Raw genomic sequence first — 14,633 nt, forward strand, 5'->3', positions numbered from 1 at the left:
AATGAAGTACCCCTCGGTTTCCACAGTTGATTACATTTGGTGGTGGAGGGAAACTATTAGATAAACAGCCAGTTTGGAGAGTAGTTTGTACTTTGGGTAATCATTCATCAATTTAAAAAACAAAACACGGTGGAGCACAAGGTGCAGCGCCAACAGGACCTTAGATTCGCTGCAATGGGAGGATGTAATACTACACACAATCAGGACAAAAGATTATAGCCTAGACTATAAATATTGATTTTTATATATAAAGAAATCTGCATTTCAAGCAATATTGATGATAGAATTAATAATACACTGTATCCACCTACTGAAATGTTTAATCTCTAGCAGTGTCTAATGGAAGTTTAAACCCTATAATAATATATTCTTAGGGACAGAGAATAAGGTGTATTAAAATTAGATTTTTCATGCAAAGGCCAAAATCCCCCTCTACCAGGCAACTGCTTTGTCTGCAGCAGTATACAGAGTTGACTGGCTCTCAAAGTGAAAAACTTCAATATGTGACAAGATAGCTGCTTTAGAATGGGCTGAAATGTCTAATTAGAAGTAGTGCTATTGTTGTAAAAACGAAAAATAGAATTAAATAAACCCAGAGCAGATGATTATGTCATCATATGAGTAATGCTTTTAGTTGTATTGTATTGTTTATCTGAGTACTTCTACCACAACTGACGAAAACTAACTGTGAGTAAGCTTTATAATGAAAACTTGTCGGCATGTTGGACAGCATCTCTAAATTTGAGAATGATTAGTGGACACGGTATTTTGATGTTTGAACACTTACAATCAGGGTTTCACACTGTCCCTATTATTGAGTGGACTCTGCTTTTTATTTGTCTTACATAAAGAATGCACAATTTATTACTGAGTGGGCACTATAATTGTTTAATGTATTCAATAGATTTTGTACTTATAATATAGCCCATTGTTTTAGTTCTGTCTCTATGCTCATGTTGTATTTAATTCTCATGTATGGCTTTCAATTGTTTATTTTTTACCTACCTCCTCACTAATCTCCGTTGTTATTTTAAATGGAGGAGTTTGGTATCCCTGGACTAATCCAAGATGCAAAATAAGTTTCCAACCTTAACAGGATTCAAAAAATAAATTTAAAAAGCATATGACTGCTGGACTGCTGTATCACTGTGATTTCGAAATTGTGATTAATAAAGTCCTCCATGTAAGCTACTTCACTCAATTTTACTTGAGTTTTCAGCAAGAAAAATAAGTAATTTCACTTCTGAGTCATACTTATGTCAAGTTACACTATACTTATTATCTATAGTTTCTAGACTTATGCTTTATAATACAGGCTACATGATATAAAATAATGCCCATGAATCTTAGGCTACATTATACCTCAGCCAGTGTGTTGCCTCAGCAGTGCTTTAGTGCTCTCCATAAAAAACGGAGACATTAGTCCTGTCGATTGACTGCCACCTGCTGACTCAGAAGTGCAACTCATCCGCAGAGTCCAACAAGAGCAAGGCGCAGGTCGCATAATCAGTCGGCGGCTCCCCCATCCACCAACTCGGAAACAAGCCATCTCAAAATCCTCAGCTTGGTCTGCACGGCTGCTTATCAGCGGCCGACTACTAACAAACAGCATTGTTTGGGTACAAGCCAAAGGACAAAACTGTACGGCACTGCAGGAGGAGGAGGGGAGGTGGGAAGCACTTGTATAAAGTCAAAGGGCTGCACTTGTGGGGCCACATTGACAGAGAGAGTCCAGTTTGACGCATCTGCACTCCTGCTTCAATCTCTGAGGACGACCACCGAAACATTTTGCAAAGGAGTGATACATTGGATGCTTATTTTTTTCCCACTTCGGGAGGATTATTAATTTTCTTGAGCGATATTTTGTTTTAGAAGAGCTCGGAGAAATGGACATGTACATTTTGATTTCCGTGTTGTCAGTGATGCACTCCTGGATTTTGTGCACAGGTAACTTTTTGCGTATTTTTTCTCCAAAAGACAAACTACTCATTTGAACGTTATAACCTGTGCATTAACACTAATAGGCCTACATTTTAGTTAGGCTACATAATATAAGTTATATCTGAATTAGGCTACTTTAATTATTGTGATGTGTATTGTCTAAAATGTGAACCATAGGTCTATTGAGCAAACTTTTGCTGCCTGCAATTGTGCTGATAACACGTCCTTTGTTTTATGCATTCTCCTGACATATAACTTCAGGTTAATATGCACTGTTTTGATAATGATGATTTATTTCCAGTGCTATCAGCGCCAGCCGGAGAGACAACTGCCTCCATCGACACCCAGCGGCTCCATGTGCGGACCAAACGCTGCTCCTGCAACACTTTCATGGACAAGGAGTGCGTCTACTTCTGCCACCTGGACATCATTTGGGTCAACACACCTGAGTAAGTCAACATTACAAGAATAAATAGCTTACTTTTCTCCAGCAGCCCGAGTAGAGAATGGAACATTTTATTTTCTGCTAAAAAGTTTATTCGAAATATTGGATAGACAATTTTTCAGTTTTTTTTTTTTACGAATGAACAAACAGTAGGCTAACATAGCAATTTAGAGGAATTGGACTCTTGCTGTTTTTGTGGCGGGTGTAACGTAACTGAAAATAAAGTAGGCTACATTTCGCCTGGGGTAGGCTACTTTCAAGATACTTTTACTTTCAAAAGTTAAACACTCAGACTTAAACGCTTAAACCGTCATGCATAACGTTACGTTATTAAGTGTTTAACGTGAAATGTTCTGACCATTATTTCAGCTGATTGATTGGAACTGTGTCTGTGTTCATTCCAGGCGCTTGGTCTCATACGGACTGGGCAACGCTCCCAGAACTAGGCGCGCGGTCGCGGACTCCATGGCAACCAGCAACGGACATCGCTGCCAGTGTTTCCGCCAAAACGACAACACATGTAGAAACTTCTGCCGGCTGGAAAACCACCTCAGGTATGTCAATTTTCATTTCATACAGCTTCCAAAACATCTCGTGAACAGGCAATGACAACAATAAGACAAACATTTATCATATTTGCCTACTAGAAACCGCCTAAGTCCATCGTTTTTGTGCGTGTTTCCACCGCATGTGAGAACAAGTTTCGAGTCTTGAATGCAGTCTGAATGCGTCGAAACTGTGAGATGAATAAATGAAATGTGATCCGGCTTCTCATCGTGTGTTTTTCTGTGCTCGCAGGTATGAACCATCGCCAGACACGGTGATCCCCTCTGCCGAGGGCGATGCTTGTGCTGAGGCGCAGTGCAAACAAAAGCTGGCAGCCGACACGGGCACGATTAAGAGGTAAGACAACGCGCTCACTCTGAAGGAGGCTGAATACCTCAGTGTATTTGCAAAATAAATGAACGTTGTAATTATAACCACAGACAAAGCCGATGTGTTTTGTATAGGGCAAAATATCTCAGAGTAGGCTATATTATTTTGTATGGTGAGCCTGAGAGATAAAAACAGTCGGCATGTGGAATTTCGAGATTAACCCTCAAGCAAGGAATTCCCCATATATCATGATAAATGAGCACCATAATGAATTCCATAAAACCTGTAAGATTTTATGGAATTCAATGCATCACTTTAACCGTGAGAGTAATAGGCCTATGGGTAATAAGAGTTCCTCTCTGCCACAGCTACACTTCTGTGCCATCATTTTTCAAACTCAAACACCTCTTAAAGTTTGTGGCGCCATACGTCTGCACTTGCTGACACATTAATAATTGGAAAAGTAAACTTCATTCTGCTAAATATGCATGACCCTTGGCGTGCTTATGGGTTTAAATGGGAGTGACCTTTTACATAACCTGAGCGATCAATGGTTCTGATGTCTGATTGTTTACTGTCTTTGTGTGCAGGATGAGGAACAGCAACAAGAAACGGGTGTCACCTCTAGCTATAAGGGCTGCCTTAAAAACCCGTCTGCTGCTTGAGAAGTGGAGGGTGAGACAGCGCCACAGGGCGAGAGCATGGGAGGGCGAGAGACCAGCCTCCTAAAGACGACAGATAACCTCCGCACCTTGTCAAAACAGAGGAGGAAAGGGTTTGATACTGTAAGCCTTTCTCTAAAGCCAGTGGGGAGCCCTTTGGAAAGCAACAGAGAGCCTGATTGGGTCCGGCAAACGTACTCTATGTTGACTTTGTGGCTGCAGTGTCAGAGCAGAGAGCATTTACAACTCGACTCAACAGTTGAGCATCATGAGACAGATGAACGAGGTCAGAGACAATACAGGGAGTACAGATGAAAGAAGATAAGCTGAACAGAGGACTTGGCCTCGGTCTGCAAAATCAAGGACATTCATTGATCTTGTAGATGTCACGGTCAGACCGTTTGGTCTAAAAGAAAACAGACACCAAATAGCATTTCAAAAACTGGACATTACTGGAAGGATTTCACATAAATCCTCTCGTTACAGAAAATAAAATCACTGTCGTATATAGATGAAGGCAGTTCTGCTTATTATATTTCAAAATGCCATTATTCCGTTGCAAAAACAGACTGTTATGCCTACATAGAAGGGATGTGTGCCTTGAGTCATTGCTTTACGCAGGACACTTTTTCACTGACTGAAACTATTTACTGCACGTTACGTAACAGATCGTCTCCTGTATGTCAGGTTATTGTAGCTATGCAGTACAGGAGCTGCTGGGAATTTGTCATGCTGAAGTTATCGTGGATTTCTTTTTATTTGTAATAATTTAATTATATTTCACTGAATGCGTTATGTATGTGTTCTATTTATTTATTATTTTTACACATTGTAAATTGATGGCCATATTGGTCCCTCGCATGTTTGGGTTTGTCATTTCTATGAAATGTTTTGTCACCAAGGTGCCAAATTTTGGCCAAACAAATAAATTTTGACACTTTTTAAAAAACAACTCTTTCATCATTATTGTTTCATATGCTGTGCTGTATTGTATGTGCAATGAATTAGATCTTTAAAGCTAAAAAATAGATTACTGACCTGAGAAAAGCAATGTCTTAAAGTCCGGCTAGTGCAAAAGCAGTGATTTATTTCACATTATACATGTTAGAAAACACTTGTTGAAAACATGCGAGAAGACTGTAAACTGTGTAGTACTGAATTGTGGAGTTAAGACTGTTAAACTGTTTTTCACCATTTATGTGTCCAGGATTATTTGGATGGGCTAAAATTATGGTACAATGATGCACTGGAGTCATCCTGACATAACCCCTCCCCCTACTATATAAAAACAATATCAGTGTTTTTCCTCGGTTTGGAAGACTTAGGTGCATACATATATTCTGCGGGAGTTTAGGGGGTCCTCCCTTAAGAAAATGTTACATTTTTCACAAAAGAAAAATGCAATTTCACATAATTTAAACCATTATTTTTTCCATATCTGTATCTAAAATGTTGGAAAAGCCAGAAGAGACCATAAATAAATAACATTCAAAAAGCTTAAAAACAAAACTTGCTAAAGAAGTCCACTGGGGACCAACTACAATCATTAGATCTGAGAAAAGTAATTTAGTTTGTTTTGATGCTCACACTGATTTTACATTCATTCGGCTTAAGTGGTGCCCAAACGGCCTAATAGGGAAAACCCTGGATGTTACTTACTACTAACATTAGAGCGCATAGCGTCAGTGTCGTTCACCCTGTGTGAGTGGCAAGTTTGCTACGTTTTGCAAGTTCCTCTTAGCTCTTTCAGTCTATAGCTACATGAATAAACAACTGTTGAATGCGACAATTATATTAACATATAAGCAAAATAGCCATCACTATTGTACATTATAGTCTTTCAGCCGTATGGGCTACCTGGCCTGCAGGCAATTACTGCTTACTGCTGTGGGTGTGTGAGGTGTAACAAAGGTAGTCTGGGTTCAGCGTTAGACAATTTTAAGTTGGTAAAGTGCAAAAAGCAAAAGTGAAAGAGCAACGCATGAGACAAAGGAAAAGAGACAGGATAGAGAGACAGACTCTGATGTGTTAACAAGATAGTGTTGATGTGGAAGACTACGAGGCAAAGAGCAATAAAAAAAATACACTAACCCTGCCCTTTCATCTACGTGCCAAACCAGAGTATACACTGCAATTTCAAAATCAGCTGAAAGTAGGTTTTTTTTCAGCAGCTTAGATTTCAAAGACTCATCCAGCACGTTGTTTGTTTTCAGCTCTGTAATGATCTCCTTCGTTTTTTAGATATCTACCACCTTACAACCTGAGCTTTTCCAACTTTTGTGACTCAGCTAAATTCAACAAAGCCTTACAACTACCTGCCTTTACCTCTCCATTCAACTCTGATGATTATTGCAGATAGGCCATCATTTACAGCTGCTGGGTCACCCTTTACCTATAGTCTCGCCTTGCCAGACCTTCCTCCACAGCGCTAAGGAAGAGGGTCTTGCTAGTCCACACAGCATTCCGAGATGGGCGAAAAACGTGCTCTGGTTTATTGGCATTTCGTTAAACCAATTACAATCGTCTTGGGCATTGCTAAGCGCGGGACGGAGCCCCGGTGCCTCTGCAAAATAGCCTCAGGAAGGAACTTGTTTTGGTGGAACGTGTGTACGTTCAAAAGTTGTTTTAGTCGTGCAACAGAAAACTCAGATTGACCAGATAGTCTAGTTAGCTGTCTGGATATACCGCAGAGATCTGAGGAGCAGTTAACCATAGTCCTCATAAATCCACCGGAGAAAAAGACAAAAAAAAGCAGAAGGTAACGGACATCCGGCCAAAAAAAGTGACATCCGGTGGAATTTCCAGCTGCACCGGAGCAAACCCGAAAGTGGAACGTCGTGGACATAGACTACCCTTTACCCATCGTCCTCCAGGGACCTTTGCGTCTGTTTTTCTCTTTAAATTAAACCAAACCTCCTGGAACTTCTTCAGATATCTTAAATTTAATCTCGGCTCATAAATCATCTTAATTTCATATGAGTAAATCACTCATCCAGGTAATTTTGCTGCTCGATAAGAAAACCCTGCATCATAAATATGCCCAATTTGCAGGAGCTAAGAAGGGCATTTCTGAGATAGTAAAATTAGTTTTTAAATAGCCCATAGATGAACATGTCATGTACATTAATCCTATAATTTATGTGAAAATGTAAAGATCACGAGCAAACATGGACATCAGTGGATAGCAAAACCATTTCTACCAAACAAATCCCTGAATAAAACTCACCCGGTAAGCATGGTTTAGAAAATAAGAATCACCTTAAACTCTTTGAGTTACAATTGAAGTAGTTTGTTCTTTAAAGTTATGTGTACCATCACACGCACTTTTTAAGAACTTTGCAAAGCAGAGATTAAAGCAGCGTGAATGTGTTGCATCAATCTGTCATATTATTCCTCCATATCTCAGCTGTAATTATGAAGAATGTCATACAAATTGTTCTTCGGTTCAGTTCAAACATTGGTGCGCCTAGAACTCGCTCCCATCACTCATCACAGAGCTGCTTGATCTGGCAGTGGAGAACAATCTAATACAAATTGGTTGAAAAGTCTTATCTACTGTATCCAGCCCATTTAGCAAACAAATCCATGGTGGATTCTGTGCCTCAGGCTTTTTGAAAGAAACTCTTGTTGTGTCCTCCTGTGTTCCATGGAAGACCTACTTTTTGTTTGCACAACAATTTTTAGACTTTCCTGCTGCAGGAGACAGTCGGGACTGAAGAGACAGTTTAGATGACACGCAAGAATGTGTTCAACTGGACTTAATCCCACGATACAAGTGCAGTGTACAATAATTCTTTGCAGCCAAACAAACCTCCTGCTCATGGAAGTAGTCTCTCTCAGGTTTATTCATATGATGCCTGATGTAAAGGTGTTAAACAGCATGTTTTAGACCAGAAGTATTTGGATTTTTTATTTAAGTAGAAGTGACAATGGCACAGTAAATACTCCTGTACAAGCAAAAGTACTGCATTAAAAAATGCAAGTTTCCCAGCTAAATGTACTTAAATTATCAAAAAGGTACTCATTATGCAGCACAATGGTCCATTGCATTGTTATATTATCTTATATATTGAATTATTGTCACTGAAGCAGCAATTTAATTTTGTAGTTATTCGAAATGGAGCTAACTGGAAGTATTTTACATATTGATATACAAATAACCAAAGAAATCATGTTCTATAAGCTCAAATATGAATCTGAAAAGTAACTAAAACTGTCAAATAACTGTAGAGGAAATATCTTGCTCTGAAATGTAGTGGAGTAGAAGTATAAAGTGGCATGAAATGGAAATATTGAAGTACAAGTACCTCAGAATTGTACTTAATGTACTTTGGTACTACTTTCACCACTGACAATATTATTCTACCACACGGCAATTGAAATCCATATCACTGCAGCCCTTTTAACACACTGACTCCACAGTTTATCAGATCACCTTTATCAAAACGACTGCTGCATGTTTGCTTCTACGACTTGGCTCTTTCACTCCTTATCCTCAGAATGATCACATGCCCTTTACGACACGAGCCAGCCATGGCTTTATTAACCTTTCAGTTCTGCAGGGGTATTGCTGAAAAGGAGATGCCTTCACAGTGTTTCCCACAGGTTGAGAATTTACTTGTGGTGGTGGGTGGCGCAGGATGTGACGGTGCGGCGCGTGATGGCTGGGTTCAGTAATAGACTAGTCGAACGAAGGTGAAAAAAGTGACTTGATAACATTATCAGATAATTTAGAAGATAAATAACTATTTACATATTAAACATATTAGACTAAAAGATGATACAGATGAAAATATTGTTGGACTATGCTGCATCTGACTCAAGGGTATTTATTAGGGCTGAACAATATGAGGAAAATATGCATAATGCCCTACTGTTGTTGAATATACCGATAACGATAAAAATGACTTGCGATAAACAGATTAAAATCTACTCATTTCTGCTGCTTAGTATGCTAAATGCTAAAATACAACAAATTGCTCTTTGAATTTAAAACAAATGACAGGAAAGCGTAGCCATGATGTGATTTTTCAATTAAATCAGGTTTGTTTTTGCCAAATATTAACAGTTCAGCAGATAAAATACCCATATTACTGTACTATGACCCATACAGAAAGTTACATGTTATTATAAATCTCAACACTGTTTCCTCCTAACTCCTGTTAAATCACATATGACTAGGGCTATCTAAAGTTAATTTTATTCAGATTTTATCTACCTGGGCGGGTCTCAATTTACATGGACGGTGCGCCCAAGTAGAACCTATATGTATGGGAAACACTGCTTCATGTACAGTACCTGCACACTGAAGAGGTTAACAGCATGCGGACGGGCCCGGGAACAAGCACAATGGCACTTACCCTCTGAACTATGCAGCTCTATGCAAGGAACTCCCCTGAGACATTAGGTTCTGGCATAACTCATTAGTCTATTGAATAGAGCGAGCACTAAACATAATACCCCATTACACAGCAAGGAATCTCCTCGACTCGACAGGAATTCTCGAGCTCAGAAGCCGAACAATAGGACTCCGCGAGGAACGTCTGGGCGGGGCAGACTGGCCTCAACTTCTGACGTCTGCTCAACGCCTGACTCTACCTCCACACGCCCTGTTTTTCAACTAACACTCCTAGCTGAGCCAAAGCATCTCACGAAACCTTTTCGCAGCATGACCAGAGGGGATTAATTACTGTGACAGACTGAGTCAAATTTAGGATTTGGCTGAGAAGTAAAAAATCACCAGGAAGTCACCAGGAGTCAGCTGAGCACCGCAAGAAATCTGTCAGGGAGGTTTACTTGAGGAGTGTGGAGGGTGGGGAAGATGTTCAGTGTCTAGCTTTGCAAGAGAAAGTCAAGACTGGCAACGTGAGTGACTCTCCCTTGTGGTTGAATTTCATTTGTCATCACATCTGGACAAGAGGGGATGACACACTTCTCGAAAGGCTGATTATAGGAAACTGTAGGTATCTATCAGCACTTTGTCTGCCTGTAATCCTGATTGCAGTCCAACCCAACCCAGTTACTCCTTCCCTGCCTGCCAGGAGCACAATAAATACTGAAAAGCATTACAGGATATATCCCTTGGATATTCAAAAAAATGCTTTGCTGGTAGACATTAACGTCTGGATAAGTCGTGTCTGCAGTTAAATGTTTTTGCTCTTCCCTGGCTTTATTCAACTTTACTGTAGTTTTAAATCAAACAGAGTGGGGGGCCCTGTCACCCATTGCTCATATGCACATACGAATGTGAATATGAATGTTCAGAATGCAAAGAATTATACACCAAGTTTAAACTCTGTAGTCCAAAATTAACTCAAAGTCAGGGATAATGGGAAACTTATATACCACAGATTCCAAATATATACACATTAGACAACAAATATATACACTTGATGTACGCAGATAATAAATGCATAGTGGAATACACATTTATTTGGCACTTTAAGTAATTATTTGCATTTTTGTTGAAGTGGCTAACAGCTGTTAGACTTAGAGCATTCCAGATGGAGTAATTCACCCTGTCGGACATTTATCAATGTCTGACGAGAAAAGGCCTGCGGGTGTGCTATGTAGAATTATAGTTTAACCTCAGTCGAAGCTATAAAGCAGCATCATTAACTTCAAAGAGTCACAGTTCCAGATATTTTTAGTCATGCTAGCAGCGTTGCTCTAGGGATGGCAATGTAGGTCTAATCTTAACGACGGGATAGATTGCCAAAAAATCTTGTGCAGACATTCATGGTTCCCAGAGAATAACTTTGGTGATCCAGACATCTCTTTCAGCACCACCATGAGATGGACATTTGATTTGCTATAGATATTAAAGGTCCCCAGAGGATGAACCATAATGATGTTGTTGAACCTCTTACTTTGTGTTTAGTGCTGATAAGCTAATGTTAGCATGCTAACACGATAAACTAAGATGTTGAAGATGGTAAACATTACACCTGCTAAACATCAACGTGTTGGCATTGTTATTGTGAGCATTTCAGCATGCTGACATTAGTATTTAGCTCAGAGCACCACTGTGTCTAAGTACAGCGTTGCAGAGCCTGAGGCTTGATTTTATATGGAATAAAACTGTTGCACTGTTATTATGGCCCAAAGATAATGCACCACAAATAGGAATGCACCTTTCGGTTTTTGACCCATAATTTTCCTACCGCTAAAATTGTCAACAGTAAGTGCTGATATATTAGACCGAGAATAAACATTACACTATCTGAGAAAATGCTGTACTGAGCCATCAGACAGATATCAATTTACTTTGGTCTTCCAAAGATAATTTCAAAGAAAAACACAAAGAAATGGGTACACTCACTTACATCAGCAAGCAAGGTAACACATGTTGTGAAGAGTGTTCGTTTGTTTTGCTCTCCTTTATCACTGTTTGTTTACATTGCTAGGAGATGAAGCTTTTATTCTGTCACTCTTTTTTTCTTGCTCAGTCGCTCTCAACACATGATGAAAATCCCTTCTGAAGGATGCACAAGGTAAACGTTGATAGACATTGATGGTGTGTACGAAGTGGTGAAGCCTTTTCCTTTGTGTGTAAATCATTTCAAAAATAGACATTTCATCAGGGATCATTGCCATTATCTCAGTTTTCATTTGTTAATGCATGTAAAAGATCAAAGCCATACATAAGTCTTTAGAATGTGAGTTTTAAAGAACAACAACGTTTGTGCGTGTTATTCAAGCGTTTTTCTTTTTTTCTGGAGCCACTTATCCATTCTTACTCAAACAGTTTTATAACACATCCATACAGCCAAAACTTACATTCTTAAAAAAATGTATAGGTTACTATGCAGTAAATAGCTTTAGTTTCCAACATTTTTTGCTTGATGGCTCATTAATCATTATGCAATAGTTTCAAACCAACGCATAAAATATAACTGTATATATACCGGGCTGTTTCCTCCTGCATTCAGTCTAATGCAAGGTTAGACTAAACACATCCTGATTACACCTCTACATGTAGGGCACAGACATGAGATTGAGTTGGAACTATTTGTTTAACAACAGCTTGCACTGCCAATATGGCTCGCACTGACCCTAAACAGGTTGTAGCTAGAAGGGATTCAGCTACGGCCGTAAATTATGCTCAAAAACATCTCGCAACATCTAATCTAATGTTATAAGTTTAATACTTTCCCCAAGGAAATGCATGTTCGTTCTTCGGAAGTGTTTTCGTAAACTTAACTAGTTTTGGTGCCTAAACTTTGCCACTTTTTCTCGGCTAAGCGCCGTAGCTGTGTGTATCCCTTCTAGCCACAACCCCCTGAACACCCAGAGATGAGTGACCTGAGCGAGAGTTCAGAGCCTCTCTGCCATCCAGCTGCCAGCAAAAGCCAACCTGGGCCTCGACACCAGCTCCAATAGTCCGGGTTGTTGTTTTGACAGGATGGCTGCCAAGTGATAAACTTCTGGGTTCGACTCATTGTGTCAAGTCTTTTTATATGCTCCATCGTCGTCCTCTTCAGCTCAGCCTTTCATTGTATACGGTCGTGCCAAGATGATTGTTCATGTCGGTGCCTGGAATTTTGCATTCCCCTCCATTGTCAACCAGAAGAAAAAAAAAGTAGTTTGATCAGACAGCAGTCTCAGCCAAAACAATAACGCAAGCTGCTGCTCACTGTGATTCAACTCTGCACTCATATTACTAATATCTCTGGAGATATTTGTACAGCCTCAATAAATTCAGCTGCATTTTTTTCAAATGTTTGTTTATACAGTCTCATGAAAATCATTTCAAATTAAAATAATCATTAATTTTGAAGGAGTGACTAGGCCAATCAGATTAAATCACATGCTGACATTTTTGCTTTTAATTAATGTTTAAAAGAGTCTGACGTTTCTCCAAGCCTTTTTTGCAACAGGTAGTCACTTAGTTATACCATCACAGGTTTGTTGTAATGTTTTAATCAGAATTAACAGAATGAATTAGCTGGTTGCTGGCTGCACCCTTCAACATGTATCACTTTTTTATGTGTTAAATTGGATTGATGTAGTTCAGTGGAAGATCAGAGATTTCATCCCATCCTGAGTCGGAGAATAAGGGACGAACAACAATACGGGACGAGCTGCAGAATGTGGTCCATAAATACGGGAGCTCACAGGAATGAGGAGATTGTTGACATGTGTGCACAAAGACAACGTAGATGTTAACTGTGATGTAAACCTAAATCTTTGAAGTGCAGAGCAGTGGAGGCCAACAGGTCTGTGCAAAGTGCCATGGCTGACACTCAACTTGTTTAAATTTGGGTTGTTTCCAAGGCTGTATACAGTGGGTTTCCGGGCCTAGTTGAAGAGTATTCCTAGAAATGATAAAGGTCATGTTATCATAAAGTCTCCTACACCCATGGTTTCCAAACCTTTTTAGCTTGTGACCCCCTTAATGCAACGAAATCATAGAGAGTGTTAGATGAAAAAATTGAGACCCTTCTCACATCTTTCTGTTAAATATAAGGCAACAGTCAGCCACCAGTTAGCTTAGCTTAGCATAAAGACTGGAAACAGGGGGAAACAGCTAGCCTGGCTCTGTCCAAAGTTGCCAAAACATTTTTCCAGCAGCACTAAATTTGACTAATTAACACGTTATATTTAATTTGTTTAATCCGTACAAGAAACAAAGTGAAAAAACAACAATTTGTGGTTTTCCTGGGGGTTGTGTGGGGAACTATTTCTTTGCCAGGCGCAGTGACTTTCTGGACACCTCATGGGGATGACAAGACTACAGGAAGTCACTGCACTTGGCCAAGACATAGTCCTACACATAAACACCGCTAAAAACACGTTGTTTTTGTATGAATTACAAACAGGATATTATGTATTAATTAGTTAGCTTTAGAAGTGCTGGTAGACACACTTCTTAAGTGTATCTTCAGACTGAGCCAGGCTCGCTGTTTCTGCATTTCCGGTCTTTGTGCTAAGCTAAGCTAACTGTCTCTTAGCCGTAGCTTTAGATTTACCATACAGACATGAAAGTGGCATCAACATTTTTCTCAAAATGTCAAACTATTCCTTTAATATGCATGATTTTAAAAGGCATGATTAGGTAAACATACTTTAGTATTTGATGAGAAAAAAGCATTAAGTTTAGACAATAATCTAAATAATAAACAATTGTGTTAGATAATTCAGGTTGGAAATCACAATTCTACATCTGCAATCACTATTAACACAAAATATAGTACTTCTTAGCCTCTTTACCTTCCAAAATACAACTCAAGCAAAAATAGCTGTTGGTGTATGGTAATTACTTTCAAACAGGCCCTTCAATTTATTCCTTAAAAAAAACTCAATTTTGTAATTGAGCTCACATGCTGCAATTCTCAACTACCACATATGAGGAGGTAAAGTAGCACAAACCAGAGAATGAACTACATTATGTAGAAGACATGACCCAACCTTGATCAGTTACCTTTAGTAAATTACTAAACTAAATTACTGCACATGCTGATGTACAGTAAATGGTTTCCACAGCTTGGTCAATAGCCTTGAAAATTATCTACAAGGCCGAGGGGTTAAACACTTACTGTACATCACTGATAAACCAGGGCATTACTGTACTGTTACCGTAACCTTCATTATGTCTGGTTATGAAGTTTCTCTTTTTTCCCTCTTTGTTTCTGTAACACATTCCTGACATATCTTTTGCAAGACTTTGTCCCTTTTCCCAAAGTCTGTCAGTCTGCACCGAGGCCCCA

General features: G+C 39.3%; 1 protein-coding gene across 1 annotated transcript; it reads left to right on the forward strand.

Moving 5' to 3' along the window:
* The first annotated feature begins 1,540 nt into the window (after nt 1-1,540).
* Nucleotides 1,541-4,867, forward strand: edn1 (endothelin 1). Its single transcript, XM_031295802.2, has 5 exons — nt 1,541-1,947; nt 2,243-2,390; nt 2,791-2,940; nt 3,185-3,289; nt 3,853-4,867. Exons 1-5 carry the CDS (start codon nt 1,887-1,889, stop codon nt 3,989-3,991), a joined length of 603 nt encoding a protein of 200 aa, XP_031151662.1. The 5' UTR covers nt 1,541-1,886; the 3' UTR covers nt 3,992-4,867.
* The last annotated feature ends 9,766 nt before the right edge of the window (nt 4,868-14,633 follow it).

The sequence above is a fragment of the Sander lucioperca genome, chromosome 14 (assembly GCF_008315115.2).
Source record: "Sander lucioperca isolate FBNREF2018 chromosome 14, SLUC_FBN_1.2, whole genome shotgun sequence".
Lineage (NCBI taxonomy): Eukaryota > Metazoa > Chordata > Actinopteri > Perciformes > Percidae > Sander > Sander lucioperca.